The sequence below is a fragment of the Bombina bombina genome, unplaced genomic scaffold, assembly GCF_027579735.1.
Source record: "Bombina bombina isolate aBomBom1 unplaced genomic scaffold, aBomBom1.pri scaffold_368, whole genome shotgun sequence".
NCBI classification, from domain to species: Eukaryota; Metazoa; Chordata; class Amphibia; order Anura; family Bombinatoridae; genus Bombina; species Bombina bombina.
Window position 1 is genome coordinate 287,127 of NW_026511248.1, and position 25,374 is coordinate 312,500.

General features: G+C 38.7%; 1 protein-coding gene across 7 annotated transcripts in view; it reads right to left on the bottom strand.

Annotated features, from left to right (window-relative positions):
* ATG13 (autophagy related 13) overlaps positions 1–25,374 on the bottom strand; it is a 177,307-nt gene that overhangs the window by 125,644 nt on the left and 26,289 nt on the right. For 4 of the 7 annotated variants that reach the window (XM_053696497.1, XM_053696500.1, XM_053696498.1 and 1 more), the window contains exons 8-11: positions 15,942–16,038; positions 15,566–15,664; positions 15,082–15,172; positions 14,534–14,629 (exon numbers count right to left, since the gene is read on the bottom strand). In XM_053696497.1, the coding sequence (XP_053552472.1) occupies positions 14,534–14,629; positions 15,082–15,172; positions 15,566–15,664; positions 15,942–16,038 (383 nt within the window). The remainder of the gene's footprint in view (positions 1–14,533; positions 14,630–15,081; positions 15,173–15,565; positions 15,665–15,941; positions 16,039–25,374) is intronic. The other 3 variants (XM_053696499.1, XM_053696501.1, XM_053696502.1) reach the window with 3 other exon arrangements.

Sequence of the window (25,374 nt, forward strand, 5' to 3'; positions counted from 1 at the left end):
ACACAGTTGTTTAAAAGATTATATATATATATATATATATATATATATATATATATATATATATATATATATATATGTATATATATGTGTGTGTGTGTGTGTGTGTATATATATATATATATATATATATATATATATATATTCACACATACATACACACACACACATATATAATATATATATATATATATATATAAATATATATATATATATATATATATATATATATATATATATATATATATATATATAAAATATGGAATAGAACAAGATCATGAAAATCATGGGCAGTAATCGTGATGCATCGCGATGCATCGTAGAATCGAATCGTATGGAATCGTTACAATGATAATCGTAATCGAATCGAATCGTGAGACAAGTGAAGATGCGCAGCTCTAAGTGTGATGCCAGTAATCTAAATATACAGTGTACAGCGTGATGTCGGTAATTTAAATATACAGTATACATTGTGATGCCGGTAATATAAATATACAGTGTACAGCGTGATGCCGGTAGTCTAAATATACAGTGTACATCATGATGCCAGTAATATAAATATACACTGTACAGTGTGATACCAGTAATATAAATATACAGTGTACAGTGTGATGCCAGTAATTTAAATATACACTGTACAGTGTGATGCCAGTAATCTAAATATACAGTGTACATCATGATACCAGTAATCTAAATATACAGTGTGATGCCAGTAATCTAAATATACAGTGTACATCATGATGCCAGTAATCTAAATATACAGTGTACATCATGATGCCAGTAATATAAATATACAGTGTACAGTGTGATGCCAGTAATCTAAATATACAGTGTACATCATGATGCCAGTAATCTAAATATACAGTGTACAGTGTGATGCCAGTAATCTAAATATACAGTGTACATCATGATGCCAGTAATATAAATATACACTGTACAGTGTGATGCCAGTAATATAAATATACAGTGTACATTGTGATGCCAGTAATATAAATATACAGTGTACAGTGTGATGCCAGTAATCTAAATATACAGTGTACAGTGTGATGCCAGTAATCTATATATACAGTGTACCGTGTGATGCCAGTAATCTAAATATACAGTGTACAGTGTGATGCCAGTAATCTAAATATACAGTGTACATTGTGATGCCAGTAATCTAAATATACAGTGTACAGCGTGATGCCAGTAATCTAAATATACAGGGTACCGCGTGATGCCGGTTGTCTAAATAACAAATTATGCTTACCAGATAATTTCATTTCCTTCTGTATAAGGAGAGTCCACGGCTTCATTCCTTACTGTTGAGAAACACTGAACCTGGCCACCAGGAGGAGGCAAAGACACCCCAGCCAAAGGCTTAAATACCTCTCCCACTTCCCATATCCCCCAGTCATGCTGCCGAGGGAACAAGGAACAGTAGGAGAAATATCAGGGTATAAAAGGTGCCAGAAGAAAAACATAATTCAGGGGGCCGCCCATCAGAGAAACACGGGAGGGAGCTGTGGACTCTCCTTATACAGAAGGAAATATAACTTATGCTTACCAGATAATTTTGTTTTCCTTCTTAATATAAGGAGAGTCCACTGCTTCATTCCTTACTGTTGGGAAACTTATATCCAAGCTCTAGAGGACACTGAATGATAACTGGAGGCACAAAAAACGAGGCGGACCCTAATCTGAGGGTATCACAGCCTGTAAAACCTTTCTCCCGAAGGCTGCTTCAGCTGAAGCAAAAACATCAAACTTGTAAAATTTAGAAAAAGTGTGCAAGAAGGACTAGGTAGCCGCCTTACAAATCTAATCCATAGAGGCCTCGTTCTTAAAGGCCCTAAAGGAAGCCACAGTAGAATGAGCCATAATTCTCTGAGGAGGTCTATCTTCCGCTGTTTCATAAGCGGTTAAGACTCCTTAACCAAAAAGATAAGGAAGTCGAAGAGACCTTCGGAACCTTACGCTTCCCAGAATATGCCACAAACAAGGATGACGTTTGTCTAAAATCCTTAGTAGCTTGAAGATAAAACTTTAAGCCACGAACCATGTCCAAATTATGAAGTAAACGTTCCTTCAAAGAAGAACGATTAGGAAACAAAGAAGGGACCACAATCTCTTGATTGATGTTGCGGTCTGACACGACTTTAGGGAGAAACACTAACTTAGTACGTAGGACAGTCTTATCTGAATGGAAAACTAGATAAGGAGGCTCACATTGCAAGGCGGCAATTTCAGATAATCAATAGCCAGTAGAAAAAAGAACCTTCCAGGACAACAGTTTAACATCAATTTCATGCATAGGCTCAAACTGAGCCGTTTTAAAACTTTAAGAACCAGATTCAGACTCCAAGGGGGAGCCGAAGATCTGACCTTAACAAAAGACTAAACATCTGGAAGCTCAGAGAACCTCTTGTGCAGTAAAACAGACAAGGCTGAAATCTGTCCCCTCAGGGAACTGGCCGAAAGTTCCTTCTCCAGACCATCCTGGAGAAACAATAGAATCCTGGCAACTTTAACTTTATGCCAAGGAAATACACGCTATTCACACCAGAATAAGTAGGTTCTCCACACCTTATGATAGATACGACGAGTAACCGGCTTACGAGCGTGAATAAGAGTATCAATAACTATTTTAGAAAAACCTCTATTGGCAAGGAATAAGTGTTCAATCTCCACGCAGTCAGCCTCAGAGAATCTAGATTTTGATGAACAAAAGGACCTTGTTCCAGCAGATCCCTGCGACAAGGTAATTTCCATGGAGGACAAGAGGATATCCTCACTAAACTACACACACTAGATCTGTGAACCACGTCCTTCGTGGCCACGATGGAGCAATCAGAAATACTGACGCCTGCTCCTGCTTGATGCGGGCCAAAACCAGAGGAAGGAGTGATAATGGTGGAAAAAGGTAGATTAGATTGAACCTCCAAGGCTCTGCTAATTCATCTATTAGCTCCGCCTGAGGATCCCTGGACCTCGACCCATATCTGGGTAGTTTGGTATTGAGACAAGACGCCATGAGATCGATCTTCGGTCTCCCCCACATGTAGCATATCTCCGCAAACACTTCGGGATGGAGAGACCATTCCCCCAGATGAAAGGATTGTCTGCTGAGAAAATTCGCTTCCCAGTTGTCCACACCCGGAATGTGGATCGCTGACAGCGAACAGCCGTGGGCCTCCGCCCACTTCAGAATCTGAGATACTTCCCCCTCATCGCTAGGGAGCTTCTCGTTCCCCTCTGATGGTTGATGTAAGCCACCAAGGTTATATTGTCTGATTGGAATCTAATAAACCTGGACGAACCCAGAAGAGGCCAAGCCTTCAGAGCATTGAAGATTGCTCGAAATTCCAGAATGTTGATCGGGAGGGAGCGTTCCTCCTGAGACCACAGTCCCTGTGCCTTCTTGGCACCCCAAACAGCTCCCCATCCTGAGAGGCTCGTGTTCGTAGTCCCAATCTCCCAGGATGGTCTTAGAAAGGATGTTCCTTGGGACAGATGATCTCGACAGAGCCACCAAGAGAACAATTCTCTCGACCGGCTGTCCAGGGAAATGTGTTGAGACAGATCCGAATGATCGCCATTCCACTGTCTCAGCATGCAGAGGGAATTATGTCCATGCTGGACACCATGAGACCAATTACCTCCATACACTGAGCCACAGATGGCCTTAAGGATGTCCGGAGGGCAAGACATGCCGAAGCTAGCTTGCACCGTCTCCTGTGACGAAAGGCAAAGAATGACTGGGGGATAGGGGAAGTGGGAGAGGTATTTAAGCCTTTGGCTGGGGTGTCTTTGCCTCCTCCTGGTGGTCAGGTTCAGTGTTTCCCAACAGTAAAGAATGAAGCTGTGTACTCTCCTTATATTAAGAAGGAAATACAGTTTACATCATGATGCCAGTAATCTAAATATACAGTGTACAGCGTGATGCCTGTATTATAAATATAATTCACAGTGATACAGCTCCAAGTGGAATGTGCTTGTGAAGACCTGAGAGTAACTGTCCAACTCTCCAAATAACTGTATAGAATCAATAGTCGGTCCACAGCACCATATAAAAAGTTCACTTTATTAGAAAAAGGTAAAACAAAAAAAGTGCCGTTTCAGGGTTGCCCCTTTAATCATACATGTATGATTAAAGGGGCAACCCTGAAACGTCACTTTCTTTGTTTTACCTGTTTCTAATAAAGTGAACTTTTTATATGGTGCTGTGGACCGACTATTGATTCTATATATGTATTATAAATATACAGTGTACAGCGTGATGCCAGTAATTTAAATATACAGTGTACAGTGTGATGCCAGTAATCTAAAAATACAGTGTACAGTGTGATGCCAGTAATCTAAATTATACAGTGTTCAGTATGATGCTAGTAATCTAAATATACAGTGTACATCATGATGCCAGTAATCTAAATTATACAGTATTCAGTATGATGGCAGTAATCTAAATATACAGTATACATCATGATGCCAGTAATCTAAATATACTGTGTACAGCGTGATGCCAGTAATCTAAATATACAGTTTGTATATTTAGATTACAGGCATCACGCTGTACATGGTATATTTATATTGCTGGCATCATGCTGTACACTGTTAATTTAGATTACTGGCATCACACTGTATATTTAAATTACTGGCATCATACTGTACACTGTATATTTAGACAACCGGCATCACGCTGTACACTGTATATTTATATTGCTGGTATCGCGCTGTACACTGTATATTTAGTGTACAGCGTGATGCCAGTTGTCTAAATATACAGTGTACGGTATGATGGCAGTAATTTAAATACACAGTGTACAGCGTGATGCCGGTTGTTTAAATAACATAATTTATGCTTACCTGATAAATTTATTTCTCTTGTAGTGTATCCAGTCCACGGATCATCCATTACTTATGGGATATTAACTCCTCCCCAACAGGAAGTGCAAGAGGATTCACCCAGCAGAGCTGCTATATAGCTCCTCCCCTAACTGCCATTACCAGTCCTTCGACCGAAAACATGCAGAGAAAGGAAAACCATAGGGTGCAGTGGTGACTGTAGTTTAATGGAAAAATTACCTGCCTTAAAGTGACAGGGCGGGCCGTGGACTGGATACACTACAAGAGAAATAAATTTATCAGGTAAGCATAAATTATGTTTTCTCTTGTTAAGTGTATCCAGTCCACGGATCATCCATTACTTATGGGATACCAATACCAAAGCTAAAGTACACGGATGACGGGAGGGACAGGCAGGCTCTTTATACGGAAGGAACCACTGCCTGAAGAACATTTCTCCCAAAAAAACAGCCTCCGAAGAAGCAAAAGTGTCAAATTTGTAAAATTTGGAAAAAGTATGAAGAGAAGACCAAGTTGCAGCCTTGCAAATCTGTTCAACAGAAGCCTCATTCTTAAAGGCCCAAGTGGAAGCCACAGCTCTAGTAGAATGTGCTGTAATTCTTTCAGGAGGCTGCTGTCCAGCAGTCTCATAGGCTAACCGTATTATGCTACGAAGCCAAAAGGAGAGAGAGGTAGCCGAAGCTTTTTGACCTCTCCTCTGACCAGAATAAACGACAAACAGGGAAGACGTTTGTCGAAAATCCTTAGTTGCCTGTAGATAAAATTTCAGGGCACGGACTACATCTAGATTGTGTAGCAGACGTTCCTTTTTCGAAGAAGGATTAGGACACAAAGATGGAACCACAATCTCTTGATTGATATTCCTGTTAGTGACCACCTTAGGTAGGAACCCAGGTTTAGTACGCAGAACTACCTTGTCTGAATGAAAAATCAGATAAGGAGAATCACAATGTAAGGCAGATAACTCAGAGACTCTTCGAGCCGAGGAAATCGCCATTAAAAACAGAACTTTCCAAGATAACAACTTGATATCAATGGAATGAAGGGGTTCAAACGGAACCCCCTGTAAAACATTAAGAACTAAGTTCAAACTCCATGGTGGAGCAACAGTTTTAAACACAGGCTTGATCCTAGCTAAAGCCTGACAAAAAGCTTGAACGTCCGGAACTTCTGACAGACGTTTGTGTAAAAGAATGGACAGAGCTGAAATCTGTCCCTTTAAGGAACTAGCGGATAAACCCTTTTCTAAACCTTCTTGTAGAAAAGACAATATCCTCGGAATCCTAACCTTACTCCATGAGTATCTCTTGGATTCGCACCAATATAAGTATTTGCGCCATATCTTATGGTAAATCTTTCTGGTAACAGGCTTCCTAGCCTGTATTAAGGTATCAATAACTGACTCAGAAAAACCACGTTTTGATAAAATCAAGCGTTCAAAGTCAGCTTCAGAGAAATTAGATTTTGATGTTTGAAGGGACCCTGGATCAGAAGGTCCTGTTTCAGAGGTAGCGACCAAGGTGGACAGGATGACATGTCCACTAGATCTGCATACCAAGTCCTGCGTGGCCATGCAGGCGCTATTAGAATCACTGATGCTCTCTCCTGTTTGATTCTGGCAATCAATCGAGGAAGCATCGGGAAGGGTGGAAACACATAAGCCATCCCGAAGGTCCAAGGTGCTGTCAAAGCATCTATCAGAACCGCTCCCGGATCCCTGGATCTGGACCCGTAACGAGGAAGCTTGACGTTCTGTCGAGACGCCATGAGATCTATCTCTGGTTTGCCCCAACGTCGAAGTATTTGGGCAAAGACCTCCGGATGAAGTTCCCACTCCCCCGGATGAAAAGTCTGACGACTTAAGAAATCCGCCTCCCAGTTCTCCACTCCCGGGATGTGGATTGCTGACAGGTGGCAAGAGTGAGACTCTGCCCAGCGAATTATCTTTGATACTTCCATCATTGCTAGGGAGCTTCTTGTCCCTCCCTGATGGTTGATGTAAGCTACAGTCGTGATGTTGTCCGACTGAAACCTGATGAACCCCCGAGTTGTTAACTGGGGCCAAGCCAGAAGGGCATTGAGAACTGCTCTCAATTCCAGAATGTTTATTGGTAGGAGACTCTCCTCCTGATTCCATTGTCCCTGAGCCTTCAGAGAATTCCAGACAGCGCCCCAACCTAGTAGGCTGGCGTCTGTTGTTACAATTGTCCAGTCCGGCCTGCTGAATGGCATCCCCCTGGACAGATGTGGCCGAGAAAGCCACCATAGAAGAGAATTTCTGGTCTCTTGATCCAGATTCAGAGTAGGGGACAAGTCTGAGTAATCCCCATTCCACTGACTTAGCATGCACAATTGCAGCGGTCTGAGATGTAGGCGTGCAAACGGTAATATGTCCATTGCTGCTACCATTAAGCCGATCACCTCCATGCATTGAGCTACTGACGGGTGTTGAATGGAATGAAGGACACGGCATGCATTTTGAAGCTTTGTTAACCTGTCTTCTGTCAGGTAAATCTTCATTTCTACAGAATCTATAAGAGTCCCCAAGAAGGGAACTCTTGTGAGTGGAAAGAGAGAACTCTTCTTTTCGTTCACCTTCCATCCATGCGACCTTAGAAATGCCAGTACTAACTCTGTATGAGACTTGGCAGTTTGAAAGCTTGAAGCTTGTATCAGAATGTCGTCTAGGTACGGAGCTACCGCAATTCCTCGCGGTCTTAGTACCGCCAGAAGAGCACCCAGAACCTTTGTGAAGATTCTCGGAGCCGTAGCCAATCCGAATGGAAGAGCTACAAACTGGTAATGCCTGTCTAGAAAGGCAAACCTTAGATACCGGTAATGATCTTTGTGAATCGGTATGTGAAGGTAAGCATCCTTTAAATCCACTGTGGTCATGTACTGACCCTTTTGGATCATGGGTAAAATTGTCCGAATAGTTTCCATTTTGAACGATGGAACTCTTAGGAATTTGTTTAGGATCTTTAAATCCAAGATTGGCCTGAAAGTTCCCTCTTTTTTGGGAACCACAAACAGATTTGAGTAAAACCCTTGTCCTTGTTCCGACCGCGGAACCGGATGGATCACTCCCATTAATAAAAGATCTTGTACGCAGTGTAGAAACGCCTCTTTCTTTATTTGGTTTGTTGACAACCTTGACAGATGAAATCTCCCTCTTGGGGGAGAGAATTTGAAGTCTAGAAGGTATCCCTGAGATATGATCTCTAACGCCCAGGGATCCTGGACATCTCTTGCCCAAGCCTGGGCGAAGAGAGAAAGTCTGCCCCCCACTAGATCCGTTCCCGGATCGGGGGCCCTCGATTCATGCTGTCTTAGGGGCAGCAGCAGGTTTCCTGGCCTGCTTGCCCTTGTTCCAGGACTGGTTAGGTCTCCAGCCTTGTCTGTAGCAAGCAACAGCTCCTTCCTGTTTTGGTGCAGAGGAAGTTGATGCTGCTCCTGCTTTGAAATTACGAAAGGAACGAAAATTAGACTGTCTAGCCTTAGGTTTGGCTCTGTCTTGAGGCAGGGCATGGCCTTTACCTCCTGTAATGTCAGCGATAATTTCTTTCAACCCGGGCCCGAATAAGGTCTGCCCTTTGAAAGGTATATTAAGCAATTTAGATTTAGAAGTAACGTCAGCTGACCAGGATTTTAGCCACAGTGCTCTGCGTGCCTGAATGGCGAATCCGGAATTCTTAGCCGTAAGTTTAGTTAAATGTACTACGGCATCTGAAATAAATGAGTTAGCTAACTTAAGGGCTTTAAGCTTGTGTGTAATCTCATCTAATGGAGCTGATTCAAGTGTCTCTTCCAGAGACTCAAACCAAAATGCTGCTGCAGCCGTGACAGGCGCAATGCATGCAAGAGGTTGCAATATAAAACCTTGTTGAACAAACATTTTCTTAAGGTAACCCTCTAACTTTTTATCCATTGGATCTGAAAAGGCACAGCTATCCTCCACCGGGATAGTGGTACGCTTAGCTAAAGTAGAAACTGCTCCCTCCACCTTAGGGACCGTTTGCCATAAGTCCCGTGTGGTGGCGTCTATTGGAAACATCTTTCTAAATATCGGAGGGGGTGAGAACGGCACACCGGGTCTATCCCACTCCTTAGTAACAATTTCAGTAAGTCTCTTAGGTATAGGAAAAACGTCAGTACTCGCCGGTACCGCAAAATATTTATCCAACCTACACATTTTCTCTGGTATTGCAACTGTGTTACAATCATTCAGAGCCGCTAACACCTCCCCTAGTAATACACAGAGGTTTTCCAGCTTAAATTTAAAATTTGAAATATCTGAATCCAGTTTGTTTGGATCAGAACCGTCACCCGCAGAATGAAGCTCTCCGTCCTCATGTTCTGCAAATTGTGACGCAGTGTCTGACATGGCCCTAATATTATCAGCGCACTCTGTTCTCACCCCAGAGTGATCACGCTTACCTCTTAGTTCTGGTAATTTAGCCAAAACTTCAGTCATAACAGTAGCCATATACTGTAATGTGATTTGTAATGGCCGCCCAGATGTACTCGGCGCTACAATATCACCCACCTCCCGAGCGGGAGATGCAGGTACTGACACGTGAGGCGAGTTAGTCGGCATAACTCTCCCCTCGTTGTTTGGTGAAATATGTTCAATTTGTACAGATTGACTTTTATTTAAAGTAGCATCAATACAGTTAGTACATAAATTTCTATTGGGCTCCACTTTGGCTTTAGCACATATAGCACAGATATCTTCCTCTGAATCAGACATGTTTAACACACTAGCAAATAAACTAGCAACTTGGAAATACTTTTCAAGTAATTTACTATAATATGAAAACGTACTGTGCCTATAAGAAGCACAGAAAAAGTTATGACAGTTGAAAATTAATAAACTGAAAAGTTATAGCATCAAATCTTTGTAAAAAAAAACAATTTTAGCAAAGGATTTCTCCCATTAGCAAAGGATAACTAACCCTGATAGCAGAAAAAAAAAAAAAAAAAATACAGAAATAAACGTTTTTTTATCACAGTCAACTACAATCTCACAGCTCTGCAGTGAGTGATTACCTCCCTCAAAACAAGTTTTGAAGACCCCTGAGTTCTGTAGAGATGAACCGGATCATGCAGGGAAGACAATAAACTTCTGACTGAATCTCCCCCTCACACATAACAGTGAGAGAGATCAGTAAACTGTCATAAATTAAATAAAACGACTGCCAAGTGGAAAAAAATAGTGCCCAAAACATTTTTTCACCCAGTACCTCAGAAAATTAAACGATTTTACATGCCAGCAAAAAATGTTTAACATTAATAAATTGAGTGTTATTAAAAAGCCTGTTGCTAGTCCCTGCAAATTAGGCTAAAGTTTTATGCATACAGTATAATTCCAGTGAAGTGCCATTCCCCAGAATACTGAAGTGTAAAATATACATACATGACAGCCTGATACCAGTTGCTGCTACTGCATTTAAGGCTGAGTTTACATTATATCGGTATGGCAGAATTTTCTCATCAATTCCATTGTCAGAAAATAATAAGCTGCTACATACCTCTTTGCAGATTAATCTGCCCGCTGTCCCCTGATCTGAAGTTTACCTCTCCTCAGATGGCCGAGAAACAGCAATATGATCTTAACTACTCCGGCTAAAATTATAGAAAAACTCAGGTAGATTCTTCTTCAAATTCTACCAGAGAAGGAATAACACACTCCGGTGCTATTATAAAATAACAAACTTTTGATTGAAGGTATGAAACTAAGTATAATCACCACAGTCCTCTCACACATCCTATCTATTCGTTGGGTGCAAGAGAATGACTGGTAATGGCAGTTAGGGGAGGAGCTATATAGCAGCTCTGCTGGGTGAATCCTCTTGCACTTCCTGTTGGGGAGGAGTTAATATCCCATAAGTAATGGATGATCCGTGGACTGGATACACTTAACAAGAGAAATACAGTGTACAGTATGATGCCAGTAATTTAAATATACAGTGTGATGCCAGTACTCTAAATATACAGTGTGATGCCAGCAATATAAATATACCATGTACAGCGTTATGCCGGTTGTCTAAATATACAGTGTACAGTGTGATGCCAGTAATTTAAATATACATTATACAGCGTGATGCCAGTAATTTAAATATACAGTGTACAGTGTGATGCCAGTAATCTAAATATACAGTGTACAGTGTGATGCCAGTAATTTAAATATACAGTGTACAGTGTAATGCCAGTAATCTAAATATACAGTGTACAGTGTGATGCCAGTAATCTAAATATACAGTGTACAGTGTGATGCCAGTAATTTAAATATACATTATACAGCGTGATGCCAGTAATTTAAATATACAGTGTACAGTGTGATGCCAGTAATCTAAATATACAGTGTACAGTGTGATGCCAGTAATCTAAATATACAGTGTACAGTGTGATGCCAGTAATTTAAATATACAGTGTACAGTGTAATGCCAGTAATCTAAATATACAGTGTACAGTGTAATGCCAGTAATCTAAATATACAGTGTACAGTGTGATGCCAGTAATCTAAATATACAGTGTACAGTGTGATGCCAGTAATTTAAATATACAGTGTACAGTGTGATGCCAGTAATCTAAATATACAGTGTACAGTGTGATGCCAGTAATCTAAATATACAGTGTACAGTGTGATGCCAGTAATTTAAATATACAGTGTACAGTGTAATGCCAGTAATCTAAATATACAGTGTAATGCCAGTAATCTAAATATACATTGTACAGCATGATGTCAGTAGTGTAAATAAACAGTATACATCATGATGCCAGTAGTGTAAATATAGCTTGTATGGCATAATGCAAGGGTAGAGGGTAAAAAAGGGGAGTAGATGATGACTATAACATGTTTAATTATTTGTATTTAAATATGGGACTTATTTGTTTCTTTACGACACATGTCCCTGAGCATGATGTGAGAACTGGGGTCTTGAGCTCAAGCAGATGGCATATTGACTTCCTCATTCTTACGGAAGCCATACTGTGCTTGTCATCTCCTTTATCAGCAGGTTAGTTTAGTTTATAGAGAAGATACCACAAGAAGGCTGCTAAGCAGTCCCCTATACTACAGCCGGCGCTCAACTCAGTTTACTATCATCCTGCCAGAGCAGTGCAAGTGACATCAATGAATAAGTGAATCAGAGCCAGAATGACACGAAAGGTAAGATCACAGTAACAATTTTTTTTTTTTAAATTTGTATAAATAACGTTATATTTTCTCACCCATTATCTTAAAATGTTACACTTTACCTCTGAGAAAGCAAGAGACAAATTTAGTTTACAATGTTTAGCTGAGAAAAGATTTACCACCTTGCCTCTATCTATCTCTGTCTGTGCATCTGAATGTCTATCGATTCATTTATTTCCATTTCATTTCACTTTCTGTGTCACAGGAATCTGGATTGGATTTTTTGAGTTATCAGTATTATTTAGTTTCATCTCGTTTTAAGTGAATAGGAAGCTGTATTCTTGGAAGTCTACAATATTTATCATTACCCAGAAGACTTTCTGCCTTATTCATTATACAGGATGTTGCACATTTATACTAAAACAATTTCTTTTGAATTATTCTTGTACTTTTCTGTTTGCACTAAGTATGATTTATTCCTAGCTAGTATTTTGTCTATTCTATTAGTTATGAATTATTTAAAACTGTTTTTTTAGCAATTGCAAACCATTCAAAAATATAGCAACCAAAATAAATGTTAAAGAAACAAGAAAAATATTGCGTGGGTGCTTAAATACATGCTCAGACTTACGCAGTCAATAACACTGGATCAAGTATTGGTTGCAAAGTTTAACCAAATCACTTGTATTGTGCGTTACATAGTAGATGAGGTTGATAAAACTACAGAAGTCTGAGTTCAACCTCAAATCTTAATATACTTACAATAAAAGCTCCAGATGAGCTTAAAATTAATCAATTAACATAAGCAATCATATCCATGAATTCTGCTTCTAGCCAGAAATGTAGCTAAACCATTTTTAACCCTTTGAGTGCTAAGCTGAATTCTATATTTTTCTGTTTTTTACTATTTTAAAAAAACATTTTTTTAACTTTTTTATTCCCCCCCCCCAGATCCACATGACTTATACCATTGGAAAGGTTAGGCGATTACCTTTCCAATGGTAGGTCTTGGGGGTCTGTAGCTGCTTAGATCCCTGAGATACAGGTTTCTAAGCAGCATGCCCCCTTTTCCCTATACTTTGTATGGACAATTTTAAATAAAGTTGTGCGGTGATGTCATCACGTCATTGCGCGTGACGTCATCGCACGTAACGGGAAGCCCCGGCGATGCCTGTCACTATGCAGGCCCGATCGCCGGGGTAGGAGCTGGTGGGGGCCCCCAGATTGGAAAAAAGTAGTTGAGTGCTAATGACGGCTTTGAGCTGTCAGCACTCAAGGGGTTAAATGTATCTAAGGCTCTGAATGAAAGTTTCAACGCCTTGTTTTAATCATTATTTTTAAAGGTTTTATATGAATCTTTTGATGTTCATACATTTACACTTGGTTTGTATGAATTTAAAGGGACAGTATACACTCATTTTCATATAACTGCATGTAATAGACACTACTATAAAGAATAAGATGCACAGATACTGATATAAAAATCCAGTATAAAACTGTTTAAAAACTTACTTAGAAGCTGTCAGTTTGGCTCTGTTGAAAAGGTAGCTGGAAAGCCCACTGCAAGTGGGAAATAAGACACTCCCCCCTCCCCCTTCTTTTGCATATGAAAAGACCCTTTATACAGACAGAAGCAAGCTGGAGAAGGTAGCTGACGGTATTCACATAAAACTTTGGGGCTTGGTTAGGAGTCTGAAAATCAGAGCAATGTTATTTAAAAATAAGCAAAACTATACATTTAAAAAAAAAAAAAACTTTATGGGCTATATAAATAGATCATCTACAAAACATTTATGCAAAGAAAAAATGAGTGTATAATGTCCCTTTAATCCCACACGCTTGATCCTTTGGAGGAAGCCGTTTACCGTAGCTCAGTGAGTTAGAGCACTGCGAGTCTCCAGAACGCAACTATCAGCTGCTACACATTGTAAGTACACTGCACTACCATTACTTTTGCTGGTCATTTCATTATTTATATGCACATGAAGCACCCTCTGGTTTGTTTGTCTAGGATCTTAGAAAAACACTGCTGCCATAGACTGCTAAAGATGCATGCTCGCTCCTGAGAGTCTAAATAGTTTTACTCTTCAATAAAGGATATCAAGAGAACAAGCCTAATATAATAAGTAGATTGGAAAGTTGCTTAAAATCGCATGCTCTATATGAAAGTTTCATTTGGACTTTACTGTCTTTTTGAGTTAAAATTAGCTAATATTAAATGTTATCAATGTTTCTTGCACAAATTATAATTAAATCAATTTATATTAAAGTATGCAATTAATTTGTGCTATGGACAGTTTAAGTAAATTTTATAAAATTTTATGGCTGCTGCATTTCATCAAAACCAAACATAAAACTATGTTGCCATAACATATGTATCTATTGATTTCTTTTTCTGGGATAATAGCAGGGTACAGCAGTTGATGGAAGACATTATCAGATGTTAATGCCACTCAAGCTAAATGCTTATTTTGCCTACTCTGGTATTCCACCTCTCCGGTTATAGAATGGGTTATTAGCGCACACATTTTGCAGGCTTTAGTAGAAACTCACTTGGTGTGAGGCCAGTCCCATCATCAGGACCCTGTGAGAGGCTGTCACCACAGGAATAGCTGTCTGACACTGTGCCTTACTCAGCGTGAACACACACTATACACAGGAACACACAGGACAAGCCAAGAGAGAGAAAGAAAGGTCACAGGTAAGACTTAAATTGAAGATATTTAGTTCCCTCACTTTCCTTTGTCTGCACAGGGTAGTGTTAAACTACAAAGGGTTATATAATGTGTTTCATAGGGCTTCTAATATTACCTAGTATAAGAAGGAAGACCTACATTATAAATACTACCAGGCCTGCCAAAGACATTGTTAAAATTTGTCCTCATTAGAATATTTAATAGATGCAGACCATTGTCATGACTACCCTACAGATACCTAAAGTGTTCTTGAAAATAAAACGGTGTGATGTAGTACTGGTAATGTTAGGAAATCTGATGGCATTATTGTAAACACCATATACTTTAACCCTATGATTAACTGATTACTGAGCAAATATTAATTAGAACGTGAGTGTTAAGCAGTAATTTGCATGATATTTTTACCTGGGATGGAGGAGAAGTGGAAAATGATGTGGCGCAGATCTCCTGGGAATCCTCCACAGCTGGGTATGTTAGCCCTTGATCTTCAGAAGCCCTGTTGGAAAAAATGCAAATTTCCAACAAAGAAAAGTGGATGATAGGAGATTAGGGAACTGAGCGTCAAATGTTCCATTTGCTAAAAATTTTCTTGATCAGGAAATGGGCAGTGAAAGCACTGCACAATAACTTATTTCGTTTTGGAAAGGCCCTTGACACAAAATACCACCAGTACTTTAAGGGTGAATCAATTTTTGCAAGACAAGAAATGTATTATGTAAATGAATCACTGATCCTACAGCACTTCAGGTGAGGAGCTGGATAATGTGCTGCCTGTTTCAGAAAGCTACTAAGCATTGTGTATATGAAGATCTTGTATGACTACATAAAGCTGGTCATTGTGTGGCACTAACATCAGTGATGCCTGTGTGCATGCTGCCTGTGTCCTCACCTGTAGTTGCAGGGATGCATGTGTGATGTGCTGGGGAAGGGTCGGTCAACAAAGTGATCAATTATAATCCCCATGATAGGCTGGGTCCTTTCATACTGCCTGTAATGCAACAAACACATTGGCATTATTTACCTGCTACACCCTTCCCACAAAGAGATACCTCTCCAGAGGAGGAAACGGGTATAGCTCAGGCATGACTTGTCCTGCAAAAGTCCTGCAGGAGTCTGGGATGGGGGACAGATTTGAGTAAATGGCAACACTTTACTCAAATAATAGGGGGTACAGTTCCGTCACAAAGATTCACAATGAATTTACCTGACCAGTCACAGTACAGAAACAGTTCATTGATGCGCTGGGTTACAGTAAGTGAGCTCACCTGGTTGACATAAAAGCCAGATTAGTCCTGTAAGCGCAGGTCAGAGTGAGCGTGCCTATGGGAGTTGCCACAGTACCTACACGAACCGCTTGGAAACCTGATGGTGATAGAAGAGTGGTGGAAAAATTAGTTGAAAGTCACTGTAACACAAAGAGCAACCAATGATTAGATCCAAGCAATGTAATGTAATCATTTGTTCTACACAGATTACACATATCTTCAAACAGAATTCCAGCTCTGAAAAGAGCCAAATACCATGAGTGGCCACCTTCATCAAATATTCTGCAACCTTTCAGTATACAACCTTCCCAGTATGGCTTAATAATACCAAGCTCGTTTAGCTTTAAGCTTGTAAATGTAACCACATGGAACCTGTTGTTTATTGGTATAGTAGTATTGGAATAGATTTGTAGCTAAGTGACTGCAGGAAAGCTTTATAAGGCTGAGCTGGGTAAACACTTGCGGAACCACTCCCAGGCAGACTGCTAAGAGTGTGAGGGCCACAGTTAGTGAGATCACAGGAGAAGGACCCAGGTCTTTACAAATTTAAGATCATAGCTGGATTACAGGCTGTTTGATTACATTATAGGACTGGCATTTAAGAGGCCACAAATAGAAATTTGAGGCTGTGCAGTGACACCTGATGTCCAAAGCCGGGACTTTAAAAAGTACAGGTTGATAGATTTTGTTGTATTTGAGTTATAAAATAAAAAAAAATGATTCCTTAACGGATAAACTAATATATTCAAGCTGTTTTCACTTATAGTATTTGAAAGAATGCAACTATCTATTCTTTATAAATCTATAACCTTAAAGCAAATGACTTTTTAAATGATTATTAACATATTCTGAAAAGGTTCAATAAAAGACTGCAGAAAGTTTGATAAATGTTAATCAATAAAGATTGGAAAAAGCGGAATTGTGTCCATATTTCTGTCACATTGATCACTTATTTATATTGGTTTTCTGTTTTTCTTTCCTTTTAAATTTTTCTTTATTTCATTATCAACAACATACATACAATGAAAACCAAATTATACAGCCCGAGACAGACTTTGATTCCTGTCTGTCCGTAATAAGTTGTAACACCTTCATTCAATTTTATACATAGGTCAACAGGTATCACAGTTAATAAAAGAAGACAAAAAAAGAAGGAAAAGCAAACAATGAGTGAATGGCCCACTTGTTGTAGACCTCAAACAATCTAATTATCCTCTTATTTGCAAAACTCTTTAATCTAAATGTATACCCTATTGGTACATAGTTGACTTGGGATTATTATAATAAAGTCCGGGTAGCTCGCACCTACCAGGGTGTATAGAGTATTTAATCTCTTGGTTCATAATAGTCCTATCTGATGGTTCATGCAGTGATGTGAGCGCGATAGGGGGAAAGGGGAAAAAAAAAAAAAAAAAAAAAGGGGGGTGGGAAAAAGGAAAATTTATATAAAAAGAGGGAAGGGAAGGGGGGAGGGATTTCTCCTTCTCCTATCTATCTCCTATTCCCTCCTCCATTAGAATTTTCAACTACAGCTACTCTACTTTAAATCAGGTACTGGGGAGTGTCCCCTGTTCTAACTGTTGATGCACCCAACTGGACATTTTAAAAGGCATGGTAAGTTGGAATTGGACCTGACTCGGTAGAGAATGTATGTAACACTACCATTTATTAAAGAACCTGGCGACTTGTTTAGGGCTCGGATTTCTTAGATTAATCTGGTCCACCACACACTGATATTGAACGGCATTGAAAAACTCAGTCAATCTAGGGGCTTTCTCACCCTTCCAGGTCTTTAATATTAGGTTCCTCCCGATCAGAATAAGTGAATTTATAAACCTAACATTGGGGAGTTCTGGAGAATATTTACATAGAAAAAATATCTGGTGCATTTCCAGTTTAAATCTTATTCCCAGAATCCTAATACTCCAAAAAACTATTTTTTGCCAGAATTGGAAAATTTTCGGGCATGCCCAGAAACAATGGACAATATCTGCTCTAGTGAAGCCACATTTCATCACTCTGTCTGGAGTAATATAAGCCATGTTAATTATTTTCAAATGTGATTCTTTGTGGCTACTTAATGGTGATGCCTTAGCAGCTAATGTCACACATTGCCTTATCCTATCGCTATCTACCTCTACTCTTACCTTGGTCCATTTTGCCTTACTATCTAATATGTTGCTTTCACCCAAATAATTCAATAATAGCCTATAGATTGGCGAGATGCTCCCTGTCCCTACCTGGTGGTGCTTAATCAGAGCCCCCAATTCTCTGCTATCTAACTCTGACCCTGTTTCTTGCCTTAATTCCCCAATCCAATGCCTGGCTTGGAGATAGGCGTAGAAGTGTGTTTTTGGAAGGCCAAATTCTTGGGAGACATCAGCAAACATCTTTGTTATCAGTGTCTGCTCTTCGCATAGTTGCGCAAGATATTTCAATCCCCTCTCAGCCCACAATGAATAGACCGTTGTACCCAGTCCCGGTTTTCTGTTTTTCTATTTGTTTTATTTTTAGAATTATTATCATTTTATTAATAGAAAAAAGAAAACAAACCTCAGAATTTTGTTTTCAACTAATGCATCCTTTTACAATTTCAAGAACTATCAGGCAATTTCCCCTTGTTAAACTGTAACGTCCACTCTTGGACCACCAAAGGTATAATACAGAAAATATACAGGGGAATATGAAGAGAAAAAATGATAAGGGCCTCTTATGAACCAAAAACAAGTGTGTGAACAAGAGTGTGGTTTACCAACTGAAATATAAGTAAATTAGGAAAAAGTAGAAAAATAATAATAGGGTAGACTGATTGGACAATTATTAAGCTTGGTTGCAATAACCACATTGCTATATACAATTATAAATCTCAGTGGAAGATTATGTAATGAATTATAGTGAGCCTCTTTATTTTAAACTTATAAATGCTATGCTACCCCAGCCTCTGGCAGCATGGCAAGGTGTAGTAATTAGTGGGGGAGGTTGACCTTAAAGGGAGATTATACACTAGATTTTTCTTTGCATAAATGTTTTGTAGATAAATCCATTTATATAGCCTATACAGTTTTTTAAAAAATAAAAAAATGTATAGTTTTGCTTATTTTTAAATAACATTGCATTGATTTTCAGACTCCTAAACAAGCCCCAAAGTTTAAGAATACCGATGTCTACGTATTTTAGCTTGCTCCTGTTTGTGTAAAGAGTCTTTTCATATGCAGAGGGAGGGTCTGCTCTTTTTGCTATAGAACCACTTTCAGTGGGTGTTCCAGCTAACCTTTTCAACAGAGCTAAACTGGGAGCTTCTAAATAAGTTTTTAAATGGTTTTATACTGGATTTTTAGTTCAGTATTTGTGCATATTATTCTTTATAGTAGTGTCCATTACATACCGTTATATGAAAATTGGTGTATGCTGTCCCTTTAATACTGCATGTCATATAACAATAAAATACCATCTCTTTCTAATAAATAGATGCGTAACAGAAGACTCCGATATATATCGACTCCTTCCAAAAGTATATAAAACAGCAACTTTATTTGGTAATTTAAAACACCATAGGAATCTCCAGAACTCTCTCACATAGCGGGCGTAGCACTAGGGCTTACGCGTTTCGGCTGGTTAGCCGTAGTCAAAGCCTGTTAGTGCTGTGCCTTATACTCGTATTTAAAATACATGCAAAATTCTAATTGGCTGTGCAAAGGTACAATTAAAACAAAGATATACGCCCACTATGTTAACCTTTTCTAAGCTTGCTAAAGACCAGGGTAAGAAGTTTGTGAAACTTTAAGCAAAATACAAAAAGCATATGTATAGTATCAGTATGACAAACAGTATTATGATAAACCCCATATGTATAATATCAGTGTGACAGTGGTATGATAAACCCCAAGGTACATATACACACACATTGCCATTCCATTAAGCAAAACCTAGGGTACATACTTATCTGTGTGTAGCACAATATGTGGGTGTGGGTATAACACATACAAGGTTTAAATTACCTGCTATAAAAACTAACTGTTATAATCTTCTACTATTGCTGGAATTTATGCTATACACTTGATTAAATACCAGGGTTCCCCATGACAAAATACTCACTACAGGGTGATTGGGGGTGTCATATGTTATTGCGGAACCCTTGAATGATAAAACACAACACATGAGATCCTCCCTATTCTAAATATAGGGGGAGAGGGGGTGGAATACCCTTGTAGTAAGTAAAAGGAAAATTGTAGCTAATAGGGTGGTCTTGATAGCTGGATGTCTAGGGACCCTGGGAGTCAACTACTCCCAGTAGTTTATCATATTTGGAATTAAGCCCCTTGGGTATTCTTTTGTCTAGTTTGAACATCCAGTAGATTTCCCTCTTGGCTAAGAGCTGATCCAAATTCCCACCTCTTTTGGGCAACATTATTTTCTCTATGGCACACCATCTGAACGTGTTCAGACTGCCATGTTTACCAGAGAAATGTTGGACAAGAGGTGTAGGTGCTTTTCCCACATTAATGGTGGACAGAAGTTCTCTTATTCTAGATCTCATGTCCCTAGATGTGAGACCTACATACTGCAAATTGCATTGAGTGCAAGTGATGAGATAAATTACATAGCTAGTAGTACAATTGAGGCATGACTGTATGTGAAAACTTTTACCATTGGCAGATGAAACAAAGTTTTTGGGGATATGTACATAAATACAAGGCCTACAACGGCTACTGCCACATTTGTACATACCGACATGCCTCAACCAGGAACTACTGGTACTTGTAAATTGCTTCAATTGAGTTGGAGCCAAAATGCCCCTAAAGTTCTGCTTCTCCTGTAGGAACACTATGGTGCTTTAAATTACCCAATAAAGTTGCTGTTTTATATACTTTTGGAAGGAGTCGATTGTCTTTTTGATTTCAACATAATATATCCAGCAGATCTGATTCCTTCAGACAGAGCACCGTGTACCGCCTGTACGCTACACCCAACCCCTCCCCCCACGCTGATGTCATCCACAGCGTGTGCGAACACTGCATGCGGAGGACCTGAACAGCTGAGACGCTGACAATGTGAGAGCAGGGCAAACGGATCGTGGATCCTAGACCGTTGAGCTACGGAGCCCCTCTGCACTGCAGCTTACTGTTCCAGCTGAAAGGACAATGGGACGCCTGGAGTGGGGTTAGCAAAGTACCCTGAAACAGACATTGGGGAGCATATGTTAGAGTGAGAGCAGGGCACTGTGTGTGTGCATTATACAAGTGTGAACTGTAATACTATTGAATCCCTCGCTCTATTTTTGCTATTCCGATATATATTGGGCAGATTAAAATAAAGTGTTTTATCCGAATACTTGTGTAGAGCTTGCAATAAAAAAATAAATAACTAAAGACATTGCTCAAACCAATCTATATCATGGGTACATTATACTGTTAGCAAACAAGATGTCCTCCTTAAACAATATCAATTGACATTACGTAAGGTTATGAACAATGTAAACTCACTTAAATATTATATAATGAAAAACAAGTGTTCATCTAAAGTCAATGAGGTCATAATATATAAGTGTATGCAGCAAATAATAAGTCATAGTTAAAAATGACATACACAGAAAGGCAATAAGCTATATCTGAACATAGTAAACCCATTGCAGACATGGGGAGAGTGAAGTTTATTACATTTTGTGGGAGGCAGCTCACATCACTCTGGGACTTAAAGCCCCCCTCCTTTCTTTCTTTTAGATAATTCAGTGAGCTTATTCCATGTGAAGTCTGCACAATGATTTCACTCCAAGCTGGAGAGTTTTTGAGAATTATGCGCTAGGTCAATATTTCTCAACAGCGGTCCTCAAGTACACCCAACATGCCAGGTTTTAATTATAGCTGAACCAGTGCACAGGTGAAGTAATCAGCTGATCAGTAACCATGGTTACTAACCTGATGTCCACTTCACTTCTGTTCCATAAACTTTGTGACATGTGATAAAAACAAAAAACAAGTATTTCTTTCAGAAAAAGCAGTTTAAGGTAAAAGGGACATTAAACACTAAGAGCTAGATTACAAGTGGAACACTAAATATTGCTTACACTGAAGAGATATTTGTGCTCAACTGAGTAATACCAGCGCACGCTAATGTGTGCAGGTATTACAAGTGAGGTGCAATGCGAATCTGACCTTGCGTTCGCATAGCACAGAATCTTTGTGTTCACGAGAGTGCGTTTCCATAGGCTCCAAAGGGAGCCTCGTTTTCATGCCTAAAACACAGCATGAGAACTAGTGTAGCGAAGGGGGTAAGTCATGCAGCGATGGGCAACACATTTAAATATATATATGTATGTGTTTACATGTGTGTACATACATATTAACACATAAATATATACATATATATTTACAGGAACACATAGTTCCCATAGACTGCAATGTAAAGACACTTTACACCGGCCACTGTCAACCCCTAGGAACTGCTCAGTGTAGTATTTTTTTATGGAAAAAAAATGCTACTTTTTTGACTCTTTATTTTGGGGGGCAAATGGGGCACTTTTAGACAATTAACCAGAGATCTGATATTTGGTTAATTTTCTGAGTCCTTATTGCTACTGCGAGCTTGTGGAAGCAATAACCAGCAGCAAAAGGGTGCATTTTTATAAGTATAGTATTGAGGTTTTGCCCCGTCTCCCTCTAGTCATGGGTCCAGCAACTGCTTATGTGTGTGCACATTTACAACAACATTCCTGCAATATCTTAAGGAGCACGAGTGTTTAATGTCCCTTTAAATATTCTGGCTTTGAATGTAATAAAGGTTCTGGTTAATTAAATCAAGTCCAACTATTCTGCAAATGATGAAATTTGATAACTAAAGCCACCTTCACTGATGAGGTATTACTGATACCGCTCTAACTTGTTTTATCTTCTTTAACAATCTACAGATCAAAGTGAAAACACGTGCTTGTGTATAGCCTTGTGGGCTTCAGAATATGACCTCCTTATGCTTTCAGACAAATGCTTTCTTAAAAATGGGTCCAGTTTTAGGTCCCAGTGTTACCCCATCAGACCACTCATTTGTTAGCCTAGACTTAGAAAAAAGTGTACTCAAAGATCTCTTGACTTTAGTTATAATAGTATAAGATATCTACATAACTGAGCTAGTTAGCTTGCTGTTATTTGCATTCTCGGGAAGATCAATACGATGAAAAAACAATTATATGATACTGGTCACACAGACATGAATACCAAAAACAAATTACAGGTAGAAAGCCCTTTATCCAAACTGTGTAGGGCCGAAAAGGTTTGGATTTCGGAACAGTTAGCGTTTTGCATCTATAAAATGGGACAAGTTGGAGAGGGGATGGGACAAAGTGTAAACAACAATATCTTATGACATTTAGGCAATATTTACATGTCATAATACATATGTACAAGTACATGTAACCTAAAGGTAGTTTTAAAATATTTTTAATCGTAATACTTTTTTATTTAAAAGTAGCATCAGGAAAAAAGTACAGTACTGTAATGAGAAAGGTAATAACGGTTTTAAATAAATACTATTATTTGCAAAAAACAAACCAACCAAAAACCATAGACACAGGCAGAGAAGATTGTGGGGAAAAATAGTAATTTTTGACAATTTTATTTTTTTTACAAATATGAACTAAAAAGTTTGGATTTCCGAATAAGTTTGGAATTTGGAATTCCAGATTTGGGGATATGTACCTGTATATATAAGGCTGTATGCATGTTAGGACCTCCTCTCATTCTCAACAAATCTCATGATGCAAAAAAATAGATTAGACAGAATTAAATAAAATACATTGCAGTGGTTTTAACGTTTAGATTATTTTGGAAAATAGAACAAGCATGCTAGATGCATTTTCAAAATAAAATAAAACATTTAAATACAACCATATTCAGTACTTGTGGTTATGTAGAAAACCGGCCTTCCGGAGTAGGTAGAAGATCCCCCCCCCACAGAAGTCTGAAGGTCAGTACTAAAGCTACCCCTATAGATGGCAAGGTCAGGGTTCAAAATAATACTACTGCATAGGTATGTGGTCCAACAGGTTGAGAGATCTTTCTACCACAAATGCTTACATTGCAGTAAATACAATAAATTGGCAGAACTTTGTGAAAGTCAAACAAGACTAAGTATCTGTCATGCATAACATTTCCACAGACGTTTCCTGATAACAAGCTCATAAAGTAGCTATAATGGAATGAGGTAGCAACTTAAAAGATGGAAGCTACTTCATAAGCCAAAATGACTGCAGACTGAATCCAACTGGCTAAATAAACTTTTCACACTTTTGAACCATTACAAAAATAAGGACAACATCATAATTAGACCTTCCTGATATCTTTAGAGTCTCCCAAAGAGTACTGGACAGCTTTGACACTATCCAGTTTCTCTAGCAGGATATTGTGACCATTCCTTAGGTTCGGATGGAATAATGGAACAAATATTTTTTAAACAACTGAAGGTTCCTGAAAACAGCCTTATCCTAATGAAAAACCAGACCAAGGCAGATACAACCAAAAGCATACAATGGTCTTATAAGACTCAAATAAACCCCATGCAGTGTTTTGAAAAGGTTTTGTTGCAATACCACAAGAACTGAATTTAAATCCCTAGATGAAGTGGGTTTCTTATATATTCTTCCAGAGCCCCAAAACAAGGACGTCCTAAGGGAGAGATTCTCAACTTCATTCCATTTATTGAAAATCTCAGTGAGAATCAGCAATAACATTTCAAAGGACCAAAATGAAATATTACACTGCTGATTTTTTTAACCTTGAACTGTTTTTAATATAGTAAATAGAATAATATATAACCGAAAAGCAACCAAGAGGAAGTTTGGAGCGTTGAAACCTGCCAAATGTTTAAAACAAAATGTTGCAGCACAACTAAAATCCCCAGGATGGATTTAATCTTCAAGGAGGAACTTTTTTAATGTATATGTATCTGTAGTTGAGTTTATGTTTATTCAGAGGTCTGAGCTGTCTCATTTGGTGGACAAGGAAAAAATAGAAATAACCACAAACAGTTATTAAATACAGAAATGCTTTCAAAAAAAATGTCATTTAAACATATGAACCTTGTACTAAATAAAAAATAACCAACAATGTATCTTATGAGTACCATATATTCTCTTTCTATTTGTATCAAGACTCATGATGAAGCATCCAGGTATTAATTTACCGTCTATATATATATACATACAAATCCAAAAACAGTAGAGCGCAAAGAGACTCAACGATAAATAAAAAAATCACATTTATTGTTGACAGAGTAAAAGCATGAAAAAAAAAAAAAAGTATAAAACAAAAAATTCTGACTCTAGAGATAAAGATAAACCTAGGTTTATTACTACCTATAGTACAGATTTTAAAAATATCAGTAAACTTATAAAAGAAACAATTCCTATTCTATACTCAGATCCAGTTTTGAAAGTGATAACCAG